The sequence below is a fragment of the Chiloscyllium plagiosum genome, unplaced genomic scaffold, assembly GCF_037043375.1.
Source record: "Chiloscyllium plagiosum isolate Xiang-an unplaced genomic scaffold, Cpla_swu_hap1 HiC_scaffold_4, whole genome shotgun sequence".
NCBI classification, from domain to species: Eukaryota; Metazoa; Chordata; class Chondrichthyes; order Orectolobiformes; family Hemiscylliidae; genus Chiloscyllium; species Chiloscyllium plagiosum.
In genome coordinates this window covers 97,919,692-97,946,537 of record NW_028270142.1, presented here as the reverse complement: position 1 = coordinate 97,946,537, position 26,846 = coordinate 97,919,692, and the positions used below count along the sequence as shown (strand labels likewise).

Sequence of the window (26,846 nt, the reverse complement as noted above, 5' to 3'; positions counted from 1 at the left end):
TCCACAGATGCTACTAGACCTGTTGAGTTTCAAGGTTTAGAGGGCTATGGGCCAAATGCAGGTAAGTGGGACTAGTTTAGTTTGGGAAACTTGTTTGACATTGACGAGTTGTACCAAACGGTTTGTTTCCATGCTGTATGACTCTATTTCATCGACCATCTTCCTTTGTACTAAGCATGATTCTAACCAATGTAGCTCCTCAACATTCCATCGAGTCCAGTTATGCCAGGGGTCCTTCACTTAGTAATGTACTGCTTTGATAAGTGGCCTGGCAGAATCCAAACTGAGCATCAGTGAGCAGGTTATTTGGTGTGCCAGTGACAGCACTGTTGATAACACCTTCCACTTTTCTGTCAATTGAGAGCAGACTGATGGGATGGCAATTAGTCAAGTTGGGTTTTCCCGACATTATGCGCGTAAGGCATAGCTGTGCTATTTTTCACACAGTTCAGTGAAGGCAGTGTTGAACCATATTAGGATAGTGGTAAATGTGGAATATTGAATTAAAAATTCTATCAACTGATTGTTATATCCAAAACTTTTTATAAGTGAAAATATTTTTTAAAGACTGCATTTACTACCATGACACCACTAGGTGGTATAGCAACTGTGCAAAAACACAGTTTTGAAATCAAACTCCTGAGAGTCGCCTCACAGAAATCAGTGAACATAACAATATGGTAGAACTGACTTGTCAGTGTGTTGTTTTATTAAGTTAAAAATCACACAACACCAGGTTATAGTCCAACAGGTTTAATTGGAAGCACACTAGCTTTCGGAGCGACGCTCCTTCATCACTATCACCTGATGAAGGAGCGTCGCTCCGAAAGCTAGTGTGCTTCCAATTAAACCTGTTGGACTATAACCTGGTGTTGTGTGATTTTTAACTTTGTACACCCCAGTCCAATACTGGCATCTCCAAATCATGACTACTAATGTTTTATTAAGTTTGCAACACGATGCTGAAAAAAGACCCGTGCAAAGAGTGCCCCTGAAATGAATTTAAAAAGCGTTAACCCACTAGCACGCTCACAAAGAGCTGTCACCCTTCGCCTTACTCTTTGCTCCACTCCCTGAGCAATAATGATAAATTGGGCAATGAGAGGGTGGGGTAACAGCTAGCAAAAGGGAGGAGGGGCAATTTTCTGAAAAAGGGGGATATTAATCGTTTGAAGCAAGGTGGGGTCAGCAGCCAGCAGCCCAGCCAGGGTGGCGAGAGGCTCTGTTGCAACGGTGTGATGTAACCATCATATCTGCACAAATACAGGTGGCTATCTTGGTGTTGGCAATGCAAGCTCTGTTCATAAAGTAGAAGAAACATGGTACCAAAATGGTAATGCTCATTTGACCACAGATAGATTCAAATATAATTCGATCCATATGAAACCAACACAGCTGTCTGCACTGTAGCAAAGACATTGAAACTTGGCAAATGAGTTGGTACCAAGAATTTGCATTTCCCGATTAGTTCATATGCACATTGAATGTTTCACATTGGAAAATGAAAAGCTCACATTTGAGAATAGTCAGGTTGGAAAGATAATGAAGCTAGACTCCAATAGATACTGTCCTATATTGGAATAACTGTTTTTGAGCAGCAGCATGGAGAGAACAAAAATGAATTTGTGACAACAACAAATGGAACTCTGTTTTTCTCGCTATCTTGGAAAATAGTGTCCAGCGAAATAGTAATTTGGAAAAGCAACCATTTAGTAAAAACTCAAAGATACCTAAACATTCTGCTATTACTGTGGATGCAAGACAACAAATAATAAATTATAATCTTAGGTTTAAAATCTAAACCACAAAGACACTGAAGAACTTATAAACTGCATAGTCTTATTTCTCCCTGTCTGTATTCTGCAGTATTTTCTAAAATTTATTAGCTGCGTTAGTGTTCACTGATATCAATTTTATTAAATTTTCTCAGTGGTAGTAGACAATAAAATTCCATTCTTTGGTAATTGGACCTTTCATTTTCTTCCTAACCAACTTTTAATGAAAATGCAATAGCTGTTCCAAAAAGAATAGTATTTGTTGCAAACTACCAAGAAGGGTTTAAAAAGGGGTGAGTTGATTCCCATTCCTCATCTTTTGTAATAATCTGCAGTGGAATAGCTTGGCTACAGGTGCGCTTAGTTATGGAGCACAAGCTTTCAGTACTATTGCTGCACTATTGTCAAGACCCCATGGCCGTTGGAGTTTCAGATAGTTTCAGTCAATTCTTTGTATTATATGAAGTGAATTCCTGAAGACTAGCCTCTACGATGAGGGTAGGACCTTAAGAGAAAGTTAAGGCAGATTCATCAACTCTACTCTTCTGACTGAAGATGGATGCAAATGGCTCAGTCTCATCTCTGTACTGATTTGCTCAGCTTCCCCACTATTGGGAATAAGATATTAATGGAGCTTCCTCCTCCAGTTAGTTGTTTAATTTTCTGCCCATCCTTCACAACTAGATGGGGCATGTCTTAGATCTGATTGTGGTTGTAGAAGTTCAGTCACAGAATACATTCAAGACCAATATCAGTAGATTTTTATCCGTTAAAAATACCAAGAGATTTTAGGATGGTGCAGGAAAATGGGGTTGAGGTAGATCAGCCATAATTTTGTTGAATGGCAGAGCAGCCTCAATACGCCAAATGTCCTTTTCTTGCTCTTATTTCCTATGTTCATAAACCTGTCTATTGCATGCTGCTCCTCATCTTGCAGATTTACAAGGTTGACAGCTCATTTTTAGGTATGCCTAGTGCTGCTCCTGAAATATCGTCCTGCACCTCTTCACTGAACCAGCTTTGGCAGAATGAGGGAAATGTTAGGTTATAGATTATGGCTGAATACAGTTAGCAGCTACTGATGGCCCACAGAGTCTTCATGGATGCTCAGTATTCAGCTGTCAGGTCTACTCTGAATGTATTTGATATATTGTAATGTCCCATGACACAACGAAGGGTAGCCTCAACGTGAAGACAGAATTTTGTCTCTACAATCACTGCAAGGTGATAAACCATAGCAATGCTATCATGGACATATGCATCTAAAACAAGGGATGAGATCAAGTAGGTTTTTCTCTCTTGTTTGTTCCCTCGCTATCTGCCAGAGGCTCAGTCTTGCAATAAGGACTCAACTGGACCTGGTACAACTGAGCAAATCTCAGTGATAGACAGTGAAGTCCCTCTCCAAGAGTATATAAGATAGACTGCAGCAACTTACCTATACTCCTTGTATTCTACAAACAAATAATGAGTTAGAAGATTATGAAATTAAAATTAAATAATTAAAACTAAGTTAGAAGCACTGCACAATACCAAACTATTGAAATAAAAGCAAGTTTTTAAAAACATTATTAATGTGCAAGATTTTGAACTTGGCTTAGAATTCATGGTACTCCTCAGAATTACTGACTACATAAAGCATCACAGGAATAGCCAATTCCGAATCTACTGAAGTATGGAATCTTTAATCATTATTTTCTGTACCTGTGCACTTGCTCTCTGGAAGTGAGAAGTTCCTGGAGCTCTTGAACCTTTTCCTTCTGCTGTTTGAGTGAAATCTGCAGTAACTCTCCTTCTCTTTGAGCTGCTGAGGCTTTTAGCTCTGCTTCTTGAATTCGTTTCATCTGTGGACAGTAATTGCAAAACTCATTAAAGTGTTACAATAAATCAAAGTTATAATTAATGCAATATCCTTAAAGATTTATGAGTATTTTCAATACCACTAGTATTTTCAAGACTGATCCATTCAAAGTAGAAATACTTTGAACCTTTGGGAAAAAAAATGTCTTGTATATTTTTCGTGCTTCAGGAATTGGAGAACAGTGCTGGAAAATGATCAATGATTCAACAAGGACAGACTCAGTGTTCATTTATGACTAACAGCAAAAATCAATCCTACTTGTTTAAAGTCTTTAAACTAAGTGTACTCCTTTGGAGAACCAGGAACAAAGGCCCGGATCTTCTTGCCTTCAGATATTCAAAAGGATTGTGTGTCCAAAATATGTATTGGAAGCCCTTGGAAATTTCAATAAAGTGACTAAGAGGGAATTGCCTGGGAAGTCAAAACTTCCAATGTACAGATGCATCGTCTAGTGGTATTATCACTAGACTGTTAATCCAGAAACTCAACTAATGCTCTGGAGACTCAGGTTCAAATCCCGCCAGATGGTGGAATTTGAATTCAAAGAACAAAGACAGTACAGCACAGAACAAGCCCTTCAGCCCACGATGTTGTACCGACCATTGATCCTCATGTACGCACCCTCAAATTTCTGTGACCATATGCATGTCCAGCAGTGTCTTAAATGTCCCCAATGACCTTGCTTCCACAACTGCTGCTGGCAATGCATTCCATGCTCTCACAACTCTCTGTGTAAAGAACCCGCCTCTGACATCTCCTCTTTACTTTCCTCCAACTAGCTTAAAACTATGACCCCTCGTGTTAGCCATTTCTGCCCTGGGAAATAGTCTCTGGCTATCAACTCTATCTATGCCTCTCATTATCTTGTATACCTAAAATAGGTCCCCTCTCCTCCTCCTTTCCTCCAATGAAAAAAGGTCCGAGCTCAGTCAACCTCTCTTCATAAGATAAGCCCTCCAGTCCAGGCAGCATCCCGGTAAACCACCTCTGAACCCTCTCCAAAGCATCCACATATTTCCTACAATAGGGTGACCAGAACTGGACGCAGTATTCCAAGTGCGGTCTAACCAAAGTTTTATAGAGCTGCAACAAGATCTCATGACTCTTAAACTCAATCCCCCTGTTAATGAAAAATTCAATGAACAATATCTGGAGTTAAGAATCTACTGATGACCATGAAACCATTGTGGATTATTGGAAAAAAAAATCTAGTTCACTAATATCCTTCAGGGAAGAAATCTGCCATCCTCAACTGGTTAACAAAAAAAGACTTTAGATGCTGGAATTCAAGGTAGATAAACAGGAGGCTGGGAGAACACAGCAAGCCAGCCAGCATCAGGAGGTGGAGAAGCCGATGTTTCGGGTGTAACCCTTCTTCAGGACTGGGGGTGGGTATTAGGGGAGCTGCAGATAAAGGGGCTGGGGCGGGAGAGGCGGGGGGGCAGTGTTGTGAGGTGGGGATAGGTTAAGACAAATAGAAGGTAAGACCTGGTTGCTCGATGGGAGGGATGAATCCAGTAGGTGGCTGAGAGGAGTGGAAGGGAGGGTGATGAGCTGGGAAGGAAGACGGGGGGATGGGAAGGGAAGTTATTTGAAAGTGGAGAACTCAATGTTCAGTCCCTTGGGTTGTAGGCCACCCAGGCAGAAGATGAGGTGTTGTTTCTCCAATTCGTGGTTTGATTCGTTGTGCCAATGCAGGGGGATTAAAATGGGCGGTGACTGGGAGGTCCAGTCGGCCCCTCCAGGCCAGGCTGAGATGCTCGGCGAAATGTTTCCTTAGTTTACGTATGGACTCCCCAAATTAGAGAAGACCACATTGGGAGCACCGGATACAGTCAATTAGGTTGGAGGAGAGGCAGGTGAACCTCTGTCTCACCTGGAAGGATTGTTTGGGGCCCTGGAATGGAGGTGAGGGGGGCTTAGTGTGCTGGCTTTGATGCCACATATTTCAAAGACAATAATGATTCATAATAGCCTGAGAAACTGCACAAAAACGCAATTCCTCTTTTTAGGCAGTCCTTCGGGAGTGAGGATAATTTTCTTTCAGTGCAGAATTGTGGGTGCTGAAGAGCAGAAAATCATCAAGGCTGCTCACAGAATGGCGGCCTTTGTATCTAGAAGTCGGGAGTAAAATGGCAGAAATTATGCTTCAATATGTTGCTATATGAAACTCTGATTAGGTCCCATTTGGGGGTCTGAGAGCAGATCTGGGCACCAAACTTTAGGAAGGACAATGGGAGTATATTGGAGGGTTTACAATGGGGAACTTTAGGGGTTAAGTGAGGAGGAGAGCTAACACAAATAAAGCCCATTTACTCTAAAGTTTAGAAGGTTAAGCAGGGATCTGATTGAAGTTTCTAGATATTAACAGGAAAGTACAGGTCAATAAAAATGAACTATTTCTATTGGTTGGAGATTCTAGATTTAGGGATATAGTCTGAAAAATAGGGCCAGATCATTCAGCAGAGATGTTAGGAAGCACTTCTTCACACACAGGGTAGTCGAGGAATTGTCTTCCATAAAGCAATTGATGGTAGATCATGATTCGGAGATGCCGGTGTTGGACTGGGGTGTACAAAGTTAAAAATCACACAACACCTGGTTATAGTCCAACAGGTTTAATTGGAAGCACACTAGCTTTTGGAGCGACGCTCCTTCATCAGGTGACTATAACCTGGCAGTCCTTCGAGAGTGAGGATAATTTTCTTCCAGTGCAGAATTGTGGGTGCTGAAGAGCAGAAAATCATCAAGGCTGCTCACAGAATGGTGGCCTTTGTATCTAGAAGTCGGGAGTAAAATGGCAGAAATGATGCTTCAATATGTTGCTATATGAAACCCTGATTAGGTCCCATTTGGGGATCTGAGAGCAGATCTGGGCACCAAACTTTAGGAAGGACAATGGGAGTATATTGGAGGGTTGGACTATAACCTGGTGTTGTGTGATGGTAGATCAGTTATTAACATTTAAATCGGAGACAAATACATTTTTGTGAAGCAAAAGGTATTAAGGGATATGGGCCAAAGACAGGTATATTGTTTTAACTCACAGGTCAGCCATGATCTCACTGAATGTTGGAGCAGGCCTGAAGTACTGAGTGGCCTACTTCTGTTTCCATGACTAAATAGTCCAATGCTGGATCCACACACCCTGCCATGCATGGAAAGGTAATGCCTAATGATGTGGTGGATTGGATGCTTGGGTTGTTGTATACTCCTGTGCTTGGTTTCTACCTGGATTTGTTAGCATCTTTGCAGGTACTTCTCCAGTTTGTGCAGTTTTGGACAAGAGATTCCTACAAGTCAGGAGATTATTTTCAGGAAGTATTTTCTCTGCTCTTCTGGTATCGCCTTGATGAAAGCTTAGGAATGGAAAGTTTACTTTGGGAGTATTATGTGAGAAGGGTGTGGCTAGTTCACACAGCTGATTAACAGTAACCAGGGTTTCAATAGTGGGGATGTTGGTCTGAGAGAGGACAGGTAACACAGCTGACCTATAGACAATGAGTTTGGTACCAGGTTTAAGATCTTTGTTGTCAAACACTCTTTTCCAAAGATGATCGAACGCTACCATGGCACACTGAGGTTCCCAAAATATGTGGGAGTCGAACTTAGTATAATTAATCAACAGAAGATCCATCAGATTCTGAAATGAATTGGTAGTTTTGCAACGCACTATACCATTTAGCTTTTAGGTGTCTCTAAAATAGGCGCTTTAAAATTACATTAACAAGCTAAGTTACAAAGCACAGCTACACCATATATTCAATTACCTCTACAGCTTGCTGCTGCAGTCTTTGTGAGTTCGACTTCAAAATTGTTTCTTCAAGTGATTTCAGGAGCTTGCGTTGATCTTCTTCGGTAATCTTTGACTTTCTTGACTCCTCTGTAAGCATCCCTATTTTCTTTTTTAACTCTGCAACATAAGCTTGTAATTGGCTTCTGGCTTCTTTCTCTTTCACGAGCAACTCTTTTAGCCTGGAATTAACATAATAAAAGAAATTTGAATTGAAAATTAAGCAAGTCATTGAATATATTAAGCTCAAACAACCTGTACGTTCCAAAATGATAGAACAAAGGTGTATGACTAAACGGACCACATAATACACATTGTACTGAAGAGTCTAAAAAGGGGTGATTAAATAATGCTTACTTTTTTGACAATCATATATGTACACATGTAATAATTATTATATATTCATGGCTTTTTCCAAAACAAAACGACTGAGCAATCCACTCACACAAAACTAATTTATCTCTTATGGAGGTCAACAACATTTCTTCAGAAATTCTTCAGTGGTACTTTCCAAAAAAATAAAGAGGATGAACAAAATTATATTAATGAGCCATTGCATCATTTACGTATTACGCTGGAATAATGTACAGACCGTGCTACAGAATTGGAGAAATGAAGTAAAATCCTACCACGTGAAAACAGGCCCATCAGCCCAACAAGTCCACACTGACCCTTCTGAAGAGTAACCCATTTACCCCGACTAATGAACCTAAACTACAAATCCCTGAACACTATGAGCAATTTAGCATGGTCGATTCACCAAACCTGCACATCTTTGGTCTGTGGGAGGAAACCGGAGCACATGGAGGAAACCCATGCAGACACGGGGAGAATGTGCAAACTCCACATATACAGGCGCCTGAGGCTGGAGTTGAACCCAGGTTCCTGGTGCTGTGAGGCAGCAGTGCTAGCCACTGAGCCAAGTACTTTAAAACAATGACTTTGTTCATCAGTCATTAAATAATGGCATGCTGTGTTGGTAAGATACTAAACAAGTTGAAAATTAACTTACTGTTTTGAGCAGTCTCTGCAAAACTATTATGTAAGCAACACGACTGACCAAAGTACCAAATTAAAAGCATTGTTTCAAGTACAGTAAATAAAAATAACAACTTTAATGTTCCATCAAAAATGAAGAATGCCAATATTGATATTTAAAACATTTAACTGCTCCCAATACATTTGTGCAAACTTAAACATTGCACTTTCATTACGAACACCAAAAGAAAAATTAAAATCAAAACTAATTACATGGTTGGCCAAATATAAATATTTAACATGTAGACACAATTGTCTATCAAAACACTAAATGCGCCTTCAATAGGCTAGTTCATCTTTATGGTTTTGGTGGCAAAGCACAGTAGAATCATTGCTGAATTATGAAAATAAAACATTTGGAAAATCAGTCAAAATGAAAATGTTATAAAATAATTCACTAATTCTGAGCAGGCTTTGTTAAATTAAATACTCTGGATTTTCAATGTTTGAAGAATACTATAACTATAAACATAAAATCACATAAAAAGGAGCAAGAGGAGGCTGATCAGCTTTTTGATTCTGTTCCAGCAGTGAATGCGATCATAGCTTATTTTAAAACTCAGTACCCTATTCCATTTTCTCCCTTTGAACCTTTTAGCCCTAAGAACTCTCTCTAACGCCTTGAAAATATTCAATGTTTTGGCCTGACCGCTTTCTGTGGCAAAGAATGCCACGGGCTCAACACTCTCTAGGTGAAGAGATTTCTCCTCACCTCATCCAAAATGGCCTACCCTGTATCTATAAACTGTGACCCCTGATTCTGGACTCTTTAGTCATCGGAAATATCCAGTAAGATGGCAGCTGTTATTGAGACCACACCTGGCAGATTGTTTGGAGTCTGGTCTCCTTACCCGAGAAAAGGATGCTCTGGCTAGGGAAGGAGTGCAACAAGATTTATCAGACTGATTCACGGTATGGCAGGACTGACAACTGAAGAGACTGAATTAGTTAGGGCTGTATTCACTGAAGTTTAGAACAATGAGGGTATATCTCATGGAAACCCATTAAACTCTATAACAGGATTAGACAAGATAGACGTAATAAGGATGTTGAATCAAATTGAATTAGCTTTATTGTCACATGTACTCAAATGAGTACAGTGAAAAGTTTATAGGTCACCACTAATAGAGCCATCTTATGTACAAAGGTATTTTGGTACAGGTTCTTCATTTACAAGATTAGTTACATTGTAACAATGTCACCAACACATGGCACCATCTTAGATGCAGACTACCTAGGTACTATTCTTAACTACAGAATAGAGAAATTAAGAAAAAAAGGTTACATTATAGCCATAGGTCAGAAAAACAAGAAGCAAGGTTAAAAAGACAAACATCATAGTCTGTCTCCAAAGACTCTCCGTCACGGACCAGTGAAGGGGGTCTCCACGTGGTCTGACTGTTGGCTGCCGCCATGCTGGGAAACCGGGCCCTGCCCCTCACTTCGCACTGGGCTGCTGGTCGCTGGCATTCCTGCTTCAGGTCACTGCCTTCGCTGCTTTGGAAGCTAGAAGTCGGGGGCTGTGTGTAGGTGTCCGAGGCAGAGGGTCAGAGAAGACAGAAGAGGATAAAAAATGTAGAAGGTAGGGAAGATGGAGGAAAAGAACAGGCAGAGCAGATGAGCTCCATTTAAAATAATGTTGCCAACACTACTATCCTACGGCCTGATTTCAAAACACTTGTATTAATGGATAGTCGTCCGACATGATTAAAACACAGTTTTCAAAGCAAGCATTATAAATGGTACAATTCATTTACGCAAATACTCAAAATAAATCCTACTGTAATTTGAAATAAAACTAATGGATTCCCTCATGCAGAGTATTGTATTCAAAAGACTTAAAATATAAAAGTTATAGTCACTGTTTAGGCAGCCATTATAAACAGGATCATATTTTTTTCCATACATTTTAGTCAGCACCCTTGTATTCTACACTGTAACCTTGTGGTGATAGGAGGTTTTTTTTTGCTGGCACATTACACAGACTATAGTATGAATGAATGAATGAATGAGAATACTTGACACAATCATTATTGTTGATGTTCATAAATCTCTAACTCTTGACACCATCAGCAACACTAGGTATTTTCAAACTGAGATTATTGTGTTATAAGTACTTCCTTCTCTCTTAGTTAAACAAAGAAGTCAGTGTGGTGTGGTTAAACAGCTATTTTTATTCAAAGGGTTTTGTCAGGGTCAGACATAACCTATAACCAACAGCACACACTTCTTCACATACGTCAAGTATTGAGATTTAAGATCAATGATATTGAATAGCTGCTCATATAATTTACAAATCAATATTGGTTCAATTTGCATCACACAAAATAAAGTGCATAAGCCAAATTACAGCACTTCTTTAAAAACAGGGATATTTTTAAAAACTAACTAACACCACTATCATGTAGGGATCCTATGCTTCTACTTTGCCTTAAAATTTCCATATTTATTTCTTGTGGTATAAAATTATTCAATTTGAGTTAAAAATCTCGAATTAATTTAAGAACTGTCCTTCTTTACAATATGGTTTTCCATTGAATTTAGGGTGAAAATTTTACTTAAATTTAAAATTTCTTTTTCTTAAGAAATACGTCGATTTTCATACAGGATTGATAAAACACCATGCATTGAAGCAACACATTTTCATGCTCATTGCTGCAAAGCCAATACTGTTTTACATGTGAAAGGGGGAATAGTTCGTGAACAATCATACTTCCTGTTAAATCTCACTACTCATTTTCCATTAATCAACAGCTTCCAATATTACTTCGAACATTCCTCGGACTCCCACTTATCTCCTCCAATAGTCTTGCACACTGCCACCACTGAAGTAGTGCTCAGACATCTCATGACAACTGCCCAAAACTACCCCAATACAGCATCCACTCCCACTTTATGGACATATTCTCTGACCCAATGACTTACTGCACAAAACGTAGAGACCACAACATCTCTAAATACAATGTGGTCTCTTCTACATTGGGAAATGAAGCATGGACTGGGTGACCACTATGCAGAACACTTACTTTCTGTCTGCAAAAAAGACTTTGAGCTTTCAGTTGCCTGCCACTTCAACACACCATCTGTTCTCTATACAACATCTCTCACTCATGTTGTGGGCGGCACGGTGGCACAGTGGTTAGCACTGCTGCCTCACAGCGCCTGAGACCCGGGTTCAATTCCCGCCTCAGGCGACTGACTGTGTGGAGTTTGCACGTTCTCCCCGTGTCTGCGTGGGTTTCTCCGGGTGCTCCGGTTTCCTCCTACAGTCCAAAGATGTGCAGGTCAGGTGAATTGGCTGTGCTAAATTGCCCGTAGTGTTAGGTAAGGGGTAAATGTAGGGGCATGGGTGGGTTGCGCTTCGGCGGGTCGGTGTGGACTTGTTGGGCCGAAGGGTCTGTTTCCACGCTGTCATGTAATGTAATGTAATCTAATCTAATCTAATCTCTCCACTCTTCCACACCTATCTTCACTATTTCCAGATCTTTGAAACATCCCCATGCACTCTCAAACTTCTCTCCCTCAGTATTCTTAATATGCCTTCTAACTTATAAACTTAAATATCACTGTTCCAATCATCCTATGTATCTTGGATGACAAAGGCCAGATCAGGAGACAGTTACAACTGAGAGAAAAAAAAGATACAAATACGAATATAGGGCAGCTTTCTAGAGTTATATAAACCAGCTTTTTTACCGTTAGTCATTACAGAATTTGAAAATATCTATTGCTGAAATATTTAATCAAAACATCCACCAAAATAATTTTGTAGTTTAATACCTGGTATCATTCTGCTTGATCTATGCTTACCCTCTTCCAACTCTAATATCTTTTCTGAGGTTCTGCATCTAAAAGGAGCATACTGTTGCAGGTAGATAGGATAGTGAAGATGATGTTTCGTATGCTTTCCTTTCTTGATTAGGGTATTGAGTATAGGAGTTGGGAGGTGAGGCCACTTTTGGAATATTGCATGCATTTCTGGTCTCCTTCATATCGGAAGGATGTTGTGAAACTTGAAAGGGTTCAGACAAGATTTACAAGGATGTTGCCAGGGTTAGAGGATTTGAGCTTTAGGGAGAGGCTGAATAGGCTGGGGCTGTTTTCCCTGGAATGTCAAGGGTTTATAAAATCATGAGGGGCATGGATAGGATAAATAAGCAAAGTCTTTTCCCTGGGGTCAGGGAGTCCAGAACTGAGGGCATAGGTTTAGGGTAAGAGGGGAAGTTATAAAAGAGACCTAAGGGCAACTTTTTCACGCAGAGGGTGGCGTGGAATGAGCTGCCAAAGGAAGTGGTGGAGGCTAGTACAATTGCAACATTTAAAAGGCACCTGGATGGGTATATGAATAGGAAGGGTTTAGAGAGATATGGGCCAAGTGTTGACAAATAGGACTAGATTAGGTTGGGATATCTGGTCAGCATGAACGAGTTGGACCAAAGGTTCTGCTTCCGTGCTGTATATTTCTATGACTCTATCACAGAGATTGGTAACAAATGCTGGGCTTGCCAATGACATTCTTATCCCACGAAGAAATAAAAACTGAAACCAGATGGGGTCTGACAAGGCTTTGCAGACATGAACTCACCTCTGAACTGCAATCCCTTTGAGATAAGCTCTACAATTCATCAGCCTTGTTGAATACTTTTTGTATCTATGAACTACGAATGATCTTCCATGGACAACATACTGGTGATAATCTTGCCCCACAAGCTTAATAAGTTTTAAATTAAGTTCTGGGTGTAAGGCAAATTTCTTGGAGAGTTGCATCATTTGAGAAGATTACAAAGTTTATGAGAAACAAGTCCATGGACAGATTTGACAACAAGGATGAGAATTTTTAAATCAAGGCATCACTTGAATGCCTAGGTCGGTAAAAATAGGGCTGGTGAATTAACCACACTTGATATGAGTCAGGTCATGAGGAGCAGAATTTTCGATCAGCTTACATTAATGGAGAATGGAATTACTCATACATACACCCAAATTATATTTGATAATTGACAGAGAATAATGATCTTGGCTTTTAAGGTTATTTAGAACTTAACTACTGCAGTATCTCATTAATTCTTTTCCTAGTTCATTTTATGACTTCATTTTATATAAGAGTAGATTTGAATACATAAAAGCCTTAAGACCTTTGCAGATTTTATTGAACAAATTATCTTCTACGATCTGTTTTGTATGTTAATAGTTGTTTACATACTGTATGCGAAGCTTATGTCACCATAACTTTAAACATTTTATCTTAAAAACCCATGCATCACTGATTAGGAAAATCCTAAGAAGTTAAATATAAACATCAATACTATTTTATTTTTGACATTATAAATGAATGAGAAATATTTAGTATATTGCTCCATTAAATATGAAGTAATATAACATCAAACAATCAGATTAACATTTGTTCTAAGCATGCACCAATGGATTTAAGACCATCTTCTTCCCCAATGTTATCAGAATGACCTCTCATACATTAGAGCTGATTTTCCTCTGCACCTTCTCTGTAGCTGTAACACTATACTCTGCATTCTATTCCATTACTCTGATGCACTTACTATCTTGATAATATAACAATAATAAATCAAATCAAATCAATATGAAACGCAGTGAAATTATCCAGTTTTATAATTCGTGCAAATTCGAAACAATTTCAGCAAGGTCAAATTTGCAATTCAGCAAACAGTATCGGCACAGTCACAAAAACAGATGTTGTTGGGAAAGCTCAGCATGTCTGGCAGCTTCTGTGAAGAGAAATCAAGTTAATGTTCCGGGTCCAGTGACCCTTCCTCAGAACTGTTCTGAGAAAGGGTCACTGGACCCAAAATGTTAACTCTGATTTCTCTCCACAGATGCTGCCAGACCTGCTGAGCTTTTCCAGCAACTTCTGTATTTGTTTCTCATTTACAGCATCTGCAGTTTTTTATTTAGTATTAGCACTGTTATCTTCTTCATTTCATGATAAGTATCACATAATCAACTGCACTGAAATGAAACCTTATTATTATTAATAACATATTTTAATTAACAAAAATGTTATTCCTAATGACCCATACTATCCACAAACATGAACAAGCTCAGTTTTAAAATAACTTCTCAGGAAATTTTGACATTCCAGACTTGTACAATCACAAAGAACAGAGCAGACATTACTGTTGGCTACAAATTAATGACACCGTGTCAGTGACATCACAAGATATTTGTAAGCTTTTGTGGACACTGAAAATTGATGGCATTATTTATACATAGTTTGCAGCTTAACTCGGTCTACAGGGTTTTCCAAAAGTCACATATGAAGGGGAGGCAAGATTGTAGAAAAACCTCTGTGGGTTGAATCAAACATAAAGAAATACTGCAGTGAACGATCTGCACTCATAAATGTTTTCTCATCTGATTATGAAAAGAGATTTGATTATAGTATTTTAGCTGAGGTGTACTTTCCACACTTGGGAGATTTTTCAGTCACATCAGGGTGAATAGTGCTACGACTTCTGTAAAGGGAGTCTCAGACAAGGATTAATATGACCACCACAAATCTGCTGGTCAAGAATTTTGACCAGATCAGACCAGACCAGGGAGCAGCCACAGACAGGGAGAAGCACAATAAGGAGCTAGAAATGGTACAAGGCAAAGAACTGAAAATTCTCTGGAATTCTCTCCCTGAATCTCTTCATTTCTTGACCTTTTTTTGACATGTTCATTAAGACTCACTTCTGTACCCAACAATTTGATCACCTATCCTAATGTCTGCTTGGTATAAAATTTTATATAGTGACGCACATTAAAATGCACGATATAAATGCAAGTTTTTTTTGCAGATTCTGCTAAGAATCTTCATTTGAATTGCTGGGGCACCTACCTTACAGCATCAAGATCACAGTAGGGAATTATTTACACAGGATAATGGTTAGGTTTTATTTATAGTATAATTGCATTATTACATGAATACAGCCAACTTTCGTGACTAGGTACAATTTTAGATACATTTTAAACATCAATGTAGTACCCAAGAATCAACAAGTATAAAGCCTTCATGCTTTGTGATTGGTATTTCTTTTTCCCCATAGAGTGTAAAAGACATTTCGAGAACATTTTAAGTATGGGACATTATACTACACTTAGTGTTATACAAGATACTCTGCCCTGAAGCTGGTCTTAGTCAACTCTACAAAGAACAAAGAACATTACAGCGCAGGAACAGGCCCTTCGGCACTCAAAGCCTGTGCCGATCCAGATCCTGTATCTAAATCTGCTGTCTATTTTCTAAGGATCTGTATCCCTTTGCTACCTGCCCTGTATTTGTCTAGATAAATTGCACTATCGTTCCCGCTCTTACCACCTCTGCTGGCAACGCATTCCAGGCACGCATACGCTCTGCATAAAAAACCTTCCATGTATATCTCCCCTAAATCTTTTCCCTCTCACTTTGAACTTGTGACCCCGAGTAATTGAGTCCCCCACTCTGGGAGAAAGTTTCTTGCTATTCACTCTATCTATACCTCTCATGATTTTGTAGGCCTCAATCAGGTACCCCCCTCAACCGCCTTCTTTCCAATGAAAATAATTCTAATCTACTCAACCTCTCCTCATAGCTAACACCCTCCGTAGCAGACAACATCCTGGTGAACCTCCTTTGCAGCCTCTCCAAAGCGTCCAAATCCTTTTGGTAATGTGGCGACCAGAACTATACACAGTATACCAAATGTGGCCGAACCAAAGTTACAATTGTAACATGACCTGCCAATTCTTGTACTCAATACCCCGTTCGATGAAGGAAAGCATGCCGTATGCCTTCTTGACCACTCTACTGACCTGCGTTGCAACCTTCAGGGAACAATGCACCTTAATACCCAGATCTCTCTGCACATCAATTTTCCCCAAAATGTTTCTATTTACTGTATAGTTCGCTCTGGAATTGCATCTTCCAAAATGCATCACCTCACATTTGTCCGGATTGAACTCCATCTGCTAATTCTCTCCAAACTGTCTGTATTCTGCTGTATTCTCTGACAATCTCCTTCACTATCTGCCACTCCACCAATCTTAGTCATCTTAATCCACAGTCAGATCATTTACTTTACTTTCAAGTTACATAGCCACTGTTTAGATAGTACAAAGTATTCTTGGATGCATTTGACATATATACTGTATTATATTAACACTATAAAGTTCTGATAATAAATAATAAATGTTATTTGAGTACCTGTCTGTTGTATGTACAGCCATGTCATGAAAATCACTTTTCTCATTTGCCTGATTTTGTAGTTCTTTTATGTGGTCTGTCAACTGTTTCACAGTTTGCTCTGCCTTCCATCTCATCTCTCTTTCTTGGTCCAACTCTTGAATAAGGACCTCATAGGAAGGAAGGAACAAAGAACAAAATAACATTATTATTTAAATTGAAAAAAAAATGCAGAAAGCTGCAACATAAGGGACTTAGGGTACTTGTACATTAAATGTAGTAAGCTAACACACAGATGCATCAAATAATCAGGAAGGCTAATGGAATGTTGGCCCTTATTTCAAATGGTTGGAGAATGAGAAAATCTTACTGCAACTGTGCAAGGTGAGACCACATCTGAGTACTGTGAGCAGTACTGGTTCCCTTATTTAAGGAAGATATAATCTGATTGGAGCCAGTAAGACAAGGATGGTCTCTGGTATTGAGGGACTGTATTATGAGCAAAGGTTGAACAGGTTGAGACTTCACTTGTTGGAATTTAGAAGAACAAGAGGTGATCTCATTAACACTTACAGGATTCTTAAGTAGTTTGACAGGGTAAATGAAGAAAGGATACCTTCCCTCATGGGAGACTCCAAGAGCATAATCTTAGGTTAAAGAGAGAGATGACTGGTGGTTATTTAACTTGGAGTCACCACACCTCAGTCGAAGGGTGAGGTTGAGAAGGAGGGACCTTCATGGTAACCAGTGCAGGAATAGAATTGACAATGTTAGTGTCATTCTGCATTTCGAAACTTGTCATCTAGGCAACTGAACTAACCAGCCCCCTCATGTGCATTTATGTACACCCAGAATTGTTCGTCAATAATCTTTGCCTAGAACCATAAATTTCAGCTAAAGAGCAGCAAAGTACTCCCATACCTGTATAATTTAAGGGAAATAAAACCTGAAGCTCATTTTCCAACAAATAAGACATTTTTGGTTTTGTGGCATATCTATTATGTCTTTCAGCTCATTATTTGAAGCCTTTTGTTTGTGACACTCTCATGGCACATTGACTAAACTATTTCAATAGATGTCAGATCTTCTCCATTATTCCACTCGAAAGACACATACTAAATTGGTCATTTAGATTAACTTGCAAGCCAATATGAGCATGAACTAGGAGATTTTAGCACAACTAAATGCTGATGCATGCAGGTATTCAGAAAAAAGGTTTTCCTACAACGATATATTTGTCTAAAATCAGGTGCTGTTGATTAATGTACATTGCTTGTCATTCTTGAATTGATTTTGGAAAAAAAATCATTAATTTCATTACCCTGTATGTGGACTCCTCAGTTGTACTAGTTTTCTTGCTGTCTTGTGATTTGTGTTGAGGTTTTTGCCCAGCTAACAGAGTTTTGGGTACATATCCCACTATTCGGAGCTCAGCAGATTCCACAGGTGAACTGCTGGAGAAGTCTTCACTTCTGAGTTGTTTGTTAGATGATTTCAATTTTCGTAGGCAAGGCTGCTTGTCCCTGTGTTTAAAAATATTTTAATATCCCACACTTTTCATGCTGATGATCACATTTTTGTGATGCATAGTTAATTAATTTCTTTTTAGTCTTTATCAGCTGTTCTTTAAATACAAGATACAGATTCCAACTTGACATATATGCAAATAAACATCCATCGAACCATTCACACGAGCTATTATATTTGAATAGTTACATCTTTCTAAATGTACTTTTCGTTTGCTTTTTTTATTATTCAACATGCAATATAACTATTACTTTGAACCACATTTGAAAAGATCCAGTGGATGACAGAGATATGCAGATATTTGAAATTTACTCATTTTGTGCATATCTCCAGCTGTCATTTAACAATCCATGTCTAAACCATAACCTCCAGCCAGAATTCCATATTTATGGAAGGAAAATAAAGAAAATTTATTTTCTATCTCATAAAGGTACAGTTTTAATGGCATGTTTTTTATGCCTTTTAACCTCAGCTGTTAAGTAATAGCTGATAAGTAATAGCTAAGATTGAGCTATACGTTAACAGCAATTTACTTCCAATTTGTATTTGCCCTGCTTTGAACAGAAAAGAAACAATGCAAACACAGTTAATACTGTAGAAACAAATTGTTCTGTTTATAGTAGTGGGGTTTCACTTTTTTTCCACTGAGAGATCCATCAATTGTTTACCATTAACAGTACTGAGAGAAAAATAGCCAATTTGTATTAAAACAATTCAGCTGCATTTAAGTTAAGAGAAAATTTCCTTCGATGTCAGTGAAAGCAGCCCACAATGAGAAATTCTGTTTGGAAAATGATTCAATAGGCTTTAAAAAAGCAAGTTATGGCTTAAATCGTGAAACAATATCTATCCTTATACCATATCTTTGACAAATATGTTCCAAAACAGAAGAGTTGTTGGCAAGAATTGGAAAAAAAGATAAGATATGATGAAAGCATGATCAAAAAATATCTTTTAGAAAGCTTTTGAAAGCAGGAAGTGCGTTATCAAGGAACTAACAATTTAGTGGTGAAGTCTCAAAGCAGCAGCCAAGACATTTGAAAGAATTGGTTTTCAAGGGAGGGAATGATGCCCAGGAGACCACACGAAGAAGACGACAGGACATGAAATTGGACATATGGCTGCAGGGGTTTGTCAAGGTAGCACTAAGCACATTTCTGCAGTAACATATGAATGAAGATGTACAATATAGATGAAAATTGCAGGACAGGGAACTTACATGAAAGATGCTTCAAACAAAGTGAGTGGGACAAATCAGCTACTATCAAACACCCTCAATGTAATAAAACCACATTCAATGACTTAACTCTAAATTTATCTCACCCGTTACACAAAACACACTTGGCAATCTACTCCTCGGATGGTGCCTGAACTGCTATGCTTTTCCAGCACCCCAGTCTAATCTAGACTCTGGTTTCCAGCATCTGCAGTCTTTGTTTTTACCTAATCTACCAACACCATTCTATACCCCAAAATACTCTGAATTCTCATTCAGTGACATCTAGCTACCTTTATTCAAGAAACACACCACCATCCATTATATACAATCAACCAATCAGCAGAGAGAAGGTTAACGTGTACAGACCAATTTCAAGCATGGTAGACTGACCGATTAGTAATAAGATCTCACCGTATATCCAGCTTCTCCCACTCACACAATAGAGTTTATGTTTTAAAAAAATTGTTCATGGAATGTTGGTGATTATATTAATGATCTGGATGAAGGGACTAGGGGCTTTCTGGTGAAGTTCACCATGATACAAAGCTAGGCGGACAGCAGGTAGTTCTGAGGAGGTGGGGAGGCTGCAGAAAGATTTTGACAGTTTAGGGGAGTGGTCCAAGAAATGGCTGATGAAATTCAATGTGAGCAATTGCGAGGTCTTGCACTTTGGAAAAAAGAATACAGGGATGGACTATTCTCTCAATGTTGAGAAAATTCATAAAGCCAAAGGCATCTGGGAGTGCTCGTCCAAAGGTTGACCTGCAGGTTGAGTCCATGGTTAAGAAAGCAAATATAATGTGCTACTGAGACTTTATAAAACACTAGTTAGGCCCCATTTGGGCTCCACACCTCAGGAAGGACATACTGGCACTGTGGCATGTCCATCGGAGATTCACACGGATGATCCCTGGAATGGTAGGCCTAACATACGATGCACGGCTGAGGATCCTGGGATTGTATTCATTAGAGTTTAGAAGGTTGAGGGGAGACCTAATTGAAGCTTTCAAGATAATACATGGCTTAGGAAGGGTGGACGCTGGGAACTTGTTTCCGTCAGGCAGGGATGCTAGAATCCATGGGCACAGAATTAGAGGGGGTCAATTTAAAACGGAAATGAGGAGACATTTCTTCAGTCAGAGAGTGGTGGGTCTGTGGAATTCATTGCCATGGAGCGTAGTGGAGGCCAGGACATTGAATGTCTTCAAGGCAGAGATTGATAAATTCTTAATCTTGCAAGGAATTAAGGGATACGGGGAAAGTGCAGGTAAGTGGCATTGAAATGCCCATCAGCCATGATTGAATAGTGGAATGGACTTGATGGGCCAAATGGCCTTACTTCCACTCCTATATCTTATGGTCTATGGTGTCACTGACTAGGACAGCATTTATTGCCCACTACTAATCGCCCAGAGGGCAGTTAAGAGTCAACCCCAATTATATGGGTTTGGATTCACATATCGGCCAAAACAGATCCTGAAGGATATTTGTGAGCAAGGTAGAGTTTTCTGACAATTGGCAAAAGTTTAACTAGATTCTTGATTCTAGACTTTTATTGAATTTGAATTCTATAAGCAACTATGGCAGGATTTGAGACCAGGTCTTCAGAAAATTACTTGAATTTCAGGATTAATAGCCTAATGATAATACCACAAGGTCATTACCTCCCCTTCAGTGGAGAATATGCTGCCTGAAATGTTGATACGTAGCAATTTTCAAAGGAACTCTTTTGAAGTAACAAGTGCTCTCTTCAGAACAAAAATGTTAGATGGTGTAACTATACATTTTTTATTCTCAAATGTTGCAGCTCAAAGCATGAAAAACTTGAAACAGCTTTCACATGAATTCTGTGACTGAATTTTGTTCAAAGTGACCAGACAGAAATGTGAGAGAATCCAAGTTGTTCTGCTGAGATTAAACTGACAATATATATGCATTTGAATTACTTTGAAGTTTAACTTTGTAATTTTTCCTCAACTGCAAAATAACCATTTTACTAAAAGTTGATCTAAAAATGAAATGTTTTTTCAATCTATTGGTAATTTTTATGAAGTTATCAATAAGAGCAGTGTGCACAGAAGAGGAAAAATGTGTAATGAATTGTGAAGGACTCTGACAAATTTATTGATACATTTATTCCAATATTGAGACTTATTTATAATGAAAACCATTTTGTAAAAGATAATTGATCCATTAGGAATTACTATTCAGCCTTTCATATTTGTCTTTAACGTCATGCTGACTGGTTTACTTCTGAAGTAAGTTTGATGCTGTAAGCAATGACTGTATGTACTCCATGAAAATGATCAAAATATTATTTACTGATAAAATTTCAGATCATGCAAACTACAGGAATTAGTTTTCAAAAGGATTAGCTTTTTAATTGCAAGAAGGGCATTTGCCTAATACAAAACATCAGTGAAATTAAATTTTGATGTGATACCTCTTTAAAAAAAAGTTCGAAACTCCTGAAGAGACAAAACAGACTGGACTTTCATCAGTAAGTCAGGAATTGGGAGCCGGGAATTTTTCCAATGTCACAATCACATATCTATCCCAGCAGTGCAAGTTTGAAGAGAACTGGGGCCCAGATTTGATAGCAATTAAAAATCTAATTTATAAACAGTTGAAAGGATTGAAAAAAAGACGTAATAAAGGCAACAAGTGTTTCCTAATAATTGTCTAGGGCACCAATATATGTACTAAAGGAATCTCCTCAGAAATGGCAACAATACGGTGTTCAAATCTTGGTCAGAATGGTCTTTATACAGAGTTTTTCTGAAGAAAGTAAATAGTTGGCACAGTGATAACAAAGAAACAAATTTGGAAGTTTCATTTAACAACTGATGTCGAGGTAAACTAAAAGTTGATTATACAACAACCTTGAGGAATCAAAACAAAAATAAATCCATTGTTCCAACAAAGGGCACGGAGATAATAATCAAACAATACATTGAGAAAAATAGAAATTAGATAATGTGGAATGAATTATCAGCGTTGAATAAGTGGAGATGGCCACTGAAGTGAAGAACTTGGTGTCATGGGATAAAAGAGCATTCGACCAAATATGAAAGAAAGTGGGGACAAACTGGTGTCACAATTCATTGGGCTATGTGCTGGAAATCAAGCTCCACTATTGCTGGAGTTGAAAACATAATCTAACAACCAAAGGTCCACAATTTACTGATTGTTGAACTCAGGTTAAAAAAAAACGAAATAAGATTGGTTAAAAACAAAACAGAAAAGAAATATGAATTGCTAACTTACAACTCTCTATAACCTAAACCCTACCCCTTCATAAAAAAATCCAGATTACTAAATTTAATGAGTTTTTTTCTGTTTCTTTCTATTCTTTTTAGTTCTTTGCTGATTAGACAAGGCTGTTTTCATAGCAATGCTGTCTTTCCTTTATTGCTTGAGAATTTACCCCTTTCAGTTTTTTTGAAGGTGGTTTTCCATTTTTCCTTCTAAAAAGGAGAGAATAGTGGTGAGTGGAAGCCAGCTAACTATTACTGAAGACATTCTGGTACCTCCTCACTTGTAGAGAGATGCAAAGATTTTTTGATGCTCTCTTTCCAGCTAGATGTTTCTGTGCTGCATTGGGCCCACACAAGCTGTGGTGACATGGTCAGCAACAAATTAAAATGCTGTTGTCAGGCAATTGTTCTTTGGTTCAGAATCCATCAGCTACATGCTATCTGCTACTGCTCTCACTGTTTCAGGTGAAAGCAATGTTATGTACAACTCGATGTATTGCAGGAAATATAACTTTTAAAACTGCAGCCATCTCTTTGGTCTAAAGCAGAATATTTATTCATTTTTAAAAGTGTAAAATTCAGAAATAAAGGAAATAAAAAGATGCAGCCTTCACACAGATTAGCTACGGGTATACTTTTGGCACATTATAACCTACTATTTTTGGCACATTTTCCACTGCTGTTCTTTCAAATTTTGTGTAAATCGAGCAACCGGTAGAAGAAAACAATGAGTTCGGTCTGCTCAGTCCATTTTGTGTTGTTGTGATGCTTTCAGAGAAGCATTTTTCCCACACCTACAGGCAGTTTACTTAAAAAAAAAGTTCTTCCCACACATCATTTCCCAATGCTTGAGCTTCCAAGATATTGAGTCTAAAGGCATACCCATTTCAAAATCAGATATCTAACGTTACTGAGAACAGGTTGTAGTAGTCAATGATTTCAAGGACCAAACTTTTCTAGTTCATTTAAAACCTAACTTCTTATGAGGTTTGTGCAAACTAAATTATAAAACATCACCACCATTAACTAGCAAATAGGTTACTCAGTGGATGTTTGTTACATACCCCACTTACACCATTTAATGGTTTGGGAATGGGAGGAATGTGAAGCAAGAAAGATCGCACATGATTCGTTCTGTGTCCAACATAGCACCAAGACAAGTGCAGCTGCAAACAGAAGTGTAACATGACCAGTGCAAGCAGTAGCTTCTCTTACAAAAAGAAGCTGGAAAATACAGGAAATATCACATCCACGAGTTATTTCCATGCTTAACTTAGCATACGACATATAAACAGCAAAGGTATTAAATAGTTCAGTAATGATTATTTTGTCTACATCTGAATTTTTGGTCTTCTCAATGCATCTCTTCAACATGCTTTTCTTAGGTAACAGAAAAATACAACTTAAATAAAATATAACCATTGCCAGCTTTATTAGATTTTCAAACTGAAAACTGAATTTAAAGATAATAAATCCACAACAGATAAAAATAATGAAAAACCGAAAGAAGTGCAGACACTGTAAATCAGAAACAAAAACAGAAATTAATGGAAAAGCTCAGCAGGCCTGGCAGCATCTGTGGAGAGAAATCAGAATTAACATTTCTGGTCCAGTGACCCGTTCTCTGTTCTAAGGATGGGTCACTTGACCCAAAATATTAACTCTGATTCCTTTCCACAGATGCTGCCAGATAAAAATGATTTCCTGTTTAGTTCATATTTAGTCAAGGTAAGTTTATAACTCTGCAGTTAAACAACTTATATAATCAGTTTCAGTATTCATGACAATAAACAGATTTTAACTGGCAGGACCAAAGATGAAAGAGTTTGTACAGCAGTTCACATTCAGCGTCTAAATAATTCTAATGGAATTCATACAGTACAGAGCAAATCGATTTGTTGAAATTGCAGAAATTTGAAAATTAATATTAATTCTCTGATGCAAACTTTTTCAATAACAGCACTCTATTGTATCAGCCAATCTATTAGCTGTAATGTCAATGGAGAGACTTTTGGCTAATAAATAAGGTGACAGCCTCAACCAGGTGTAAATCAATATGTAATTACATTTTTAAAACCTTAATAGTTCATTTTGCAGCACAGTACGTTTTCATTTATCTTTAGAAAGAATCCAAAGAAAAGTTTGGCTCAGTTTTAAATTTACCACCAGCAAAAGGATGTAGATTTTGAATGTGGGCACTGCAGTACAGGAATCTTGCATCAAATCTGCTTGCACAAAGGAAGATGGTTATTGGAAATCATCATCTTCGGCACAGAAAATAGCTACAGAAATTGGTAAGGTTAGGATTTTTAACTCCTCAGAAACTGAAGCAGTCTGTGCCAAGATGCAACAAGATTAAGCTAATGAGGGCAAGTGATATGTCTGTCACACAAGTACCAGGAAATGACCATCTCCAAAAAGAAAGAATTTAATCATCTTTCCTTGACATTCAGTGGAACTGCCATCGCTGAATCCCTCACCTACAAATCCCAATGTTTCCAATGACCAGAAACTTGACTGAACCAGCCATATAAAATTATAAAATCATGAAGGGTATAGATAAGGTGAATGGCAGATGACTTTTCCCTAGGGTGGGGATTTCAAGACTAGGGGTCATATTTTTAAGGTGAGAGGAAAACGATTTTAAAAAGACCCAAGGAGAAATTCTTCTTTCACTCAGAGAGTGGTTGATATGTGGAATAAACTTCCAGAGGAAGTGGTGGATGTGGGTACAGTTACAAAGTTTAAAAGGCATTTAGATAAGTACATGAATAAGAAATGCTTGGAGGGATATGGATCAAGCAGAGGAAGGTGGAACTAGTTTAATTTGGGATTATGATCGGCATGGACGAGTTGGACCGAAGGGTCTGCTTCCATGCTGTATAACTCAACGACTCTATATAAATGTGTTAGTTACAAAAGCAGGTTAGAGTTTGGGAGCTCGGTGACAAATAACTCACATCCTGATTCCCCTAAGCCTGCCTACAATCCAGAAGGCAGAAGTCACAAGTGATGGAACACACACCACTTGCCTGGATGACTGCAATTCAAATAACATTCAAGAAGCTCAACACAGTCAAGAGTAAATCAGTCTACCTGGCCAGCACAAAACCATTACTCTAAATATTCACTCCTTCCACAAGTGGCACATAGCAACAGCACCCCAATTCTGTTCTTTCTTCTTGCTGTTGGTTCTGTTGTGGCATATCATTTCAACCTTTCTCTCCTGTTTCTTGTCTACTCGTTCAGTCAAATAGAATATCATAGAATTGTCAGCATGGAAACAATACATAATTGAGACTGATACCAGGTACTTCACATAAGCTTCCTTCTACATTAATTAACTTCCCCATTTACCACACATCTCTATTCTCTCACTCTCATGTATGCGTCCTATCTTCCTGAAAATAAGCCAAAGCTACCCATTTCAATCATTGCACATGCCAATGACTTATTCCATCTGCAATCTTGTACTTATGCCCTTATGTTCACAAATTGAAATAGTTTCTCCACATTCATGCTTACTGAACCCTTTCATAACTTTGAACAATTCTACTGGATCTCCTCTTTACCAGAGAACAAAAGTTTGTTTCATAATTTTTGATAGTTACATCTGGACTTCTCCAGCAGTTACTTCAATATGCAACTACAGAAAGGACAAGAAATCACCATTTATTAGAATACCTAATAATTAATACTTTACTTTTCTGAACACCATCATTTTGTGCAGCAAGGTAATTACTTGCAACATGACAATTAGGGTGTTACTTGTAATTTTCTCCTCCTGCTCAGGTCTGCATAATGAGTGTCTAGCTCTACGCTTTTTTTGTCCAATTTCAGAGACACAGAGATATGGTCAAAACATTAAATATTTAAGAAGGAGATAGATATAGTTCTCAGGACTAAGGGGATCAAAGGGTATGGAAGCAAAAGCTGGACTAGGGTCCTAAATTGGATGATCAGTCTTGACATATTGAATGACAGAGCAGGTTCAAAGGGCTAAACGGCATACTCCTGTTCCTGTTTCCAGCACCATCTTTGCCTTAATCCCAAATCCATACCACACCTTCTAAATATGATTTCTGGCTTCTGTCATCAGTCTTCTCTAGATGTGATGAGACTGCCTTCTCTGTTTAAGGAATCTTGCATCCTGCTACATTTGTGAAGCAGTTTCTCAAGCTCAGTAACACAAACATC

General features: G+C 38.4%; 1 protein-coding gene across 3 annotated transcripts in view; it reads right to left on the bottom strand.

Annotated features, from left to right (window-relative positions):
- Positions 1–26,846, bottom strand: part of lrrcc1 (leucine rich repeat and coiled-coil centrosomal protein 1) — a 200,518-nt gene that overhangs the window by 62,842 nt on the left and 110,830 nt on the right. For all 3 annotated transcript variants that reach the window (XM_043688159.2, XM_087986500.1, XM_043688160.2), the window contains 4 exons: positions 17,968–18,169; positions 16,668–16,816; positions 7,407–7,611; positions 3,480–3,619 (listed from right to left, as the gene is read on the bottom strand). In XM_043688159.2, coding sequence (XP_043544094.2) covers positions 3,480–3,619; positions 7,407–7,611; positions 16,668–16,816; positions 17,968–18,169 — 696 coding nt within the window. The remainder of the gene's footprint in view (positions 1–3,479; positions 3,620–7,406; positions 7,612–16,667; positions 16,817–17,967; positions 18,170–26,846) is intronic.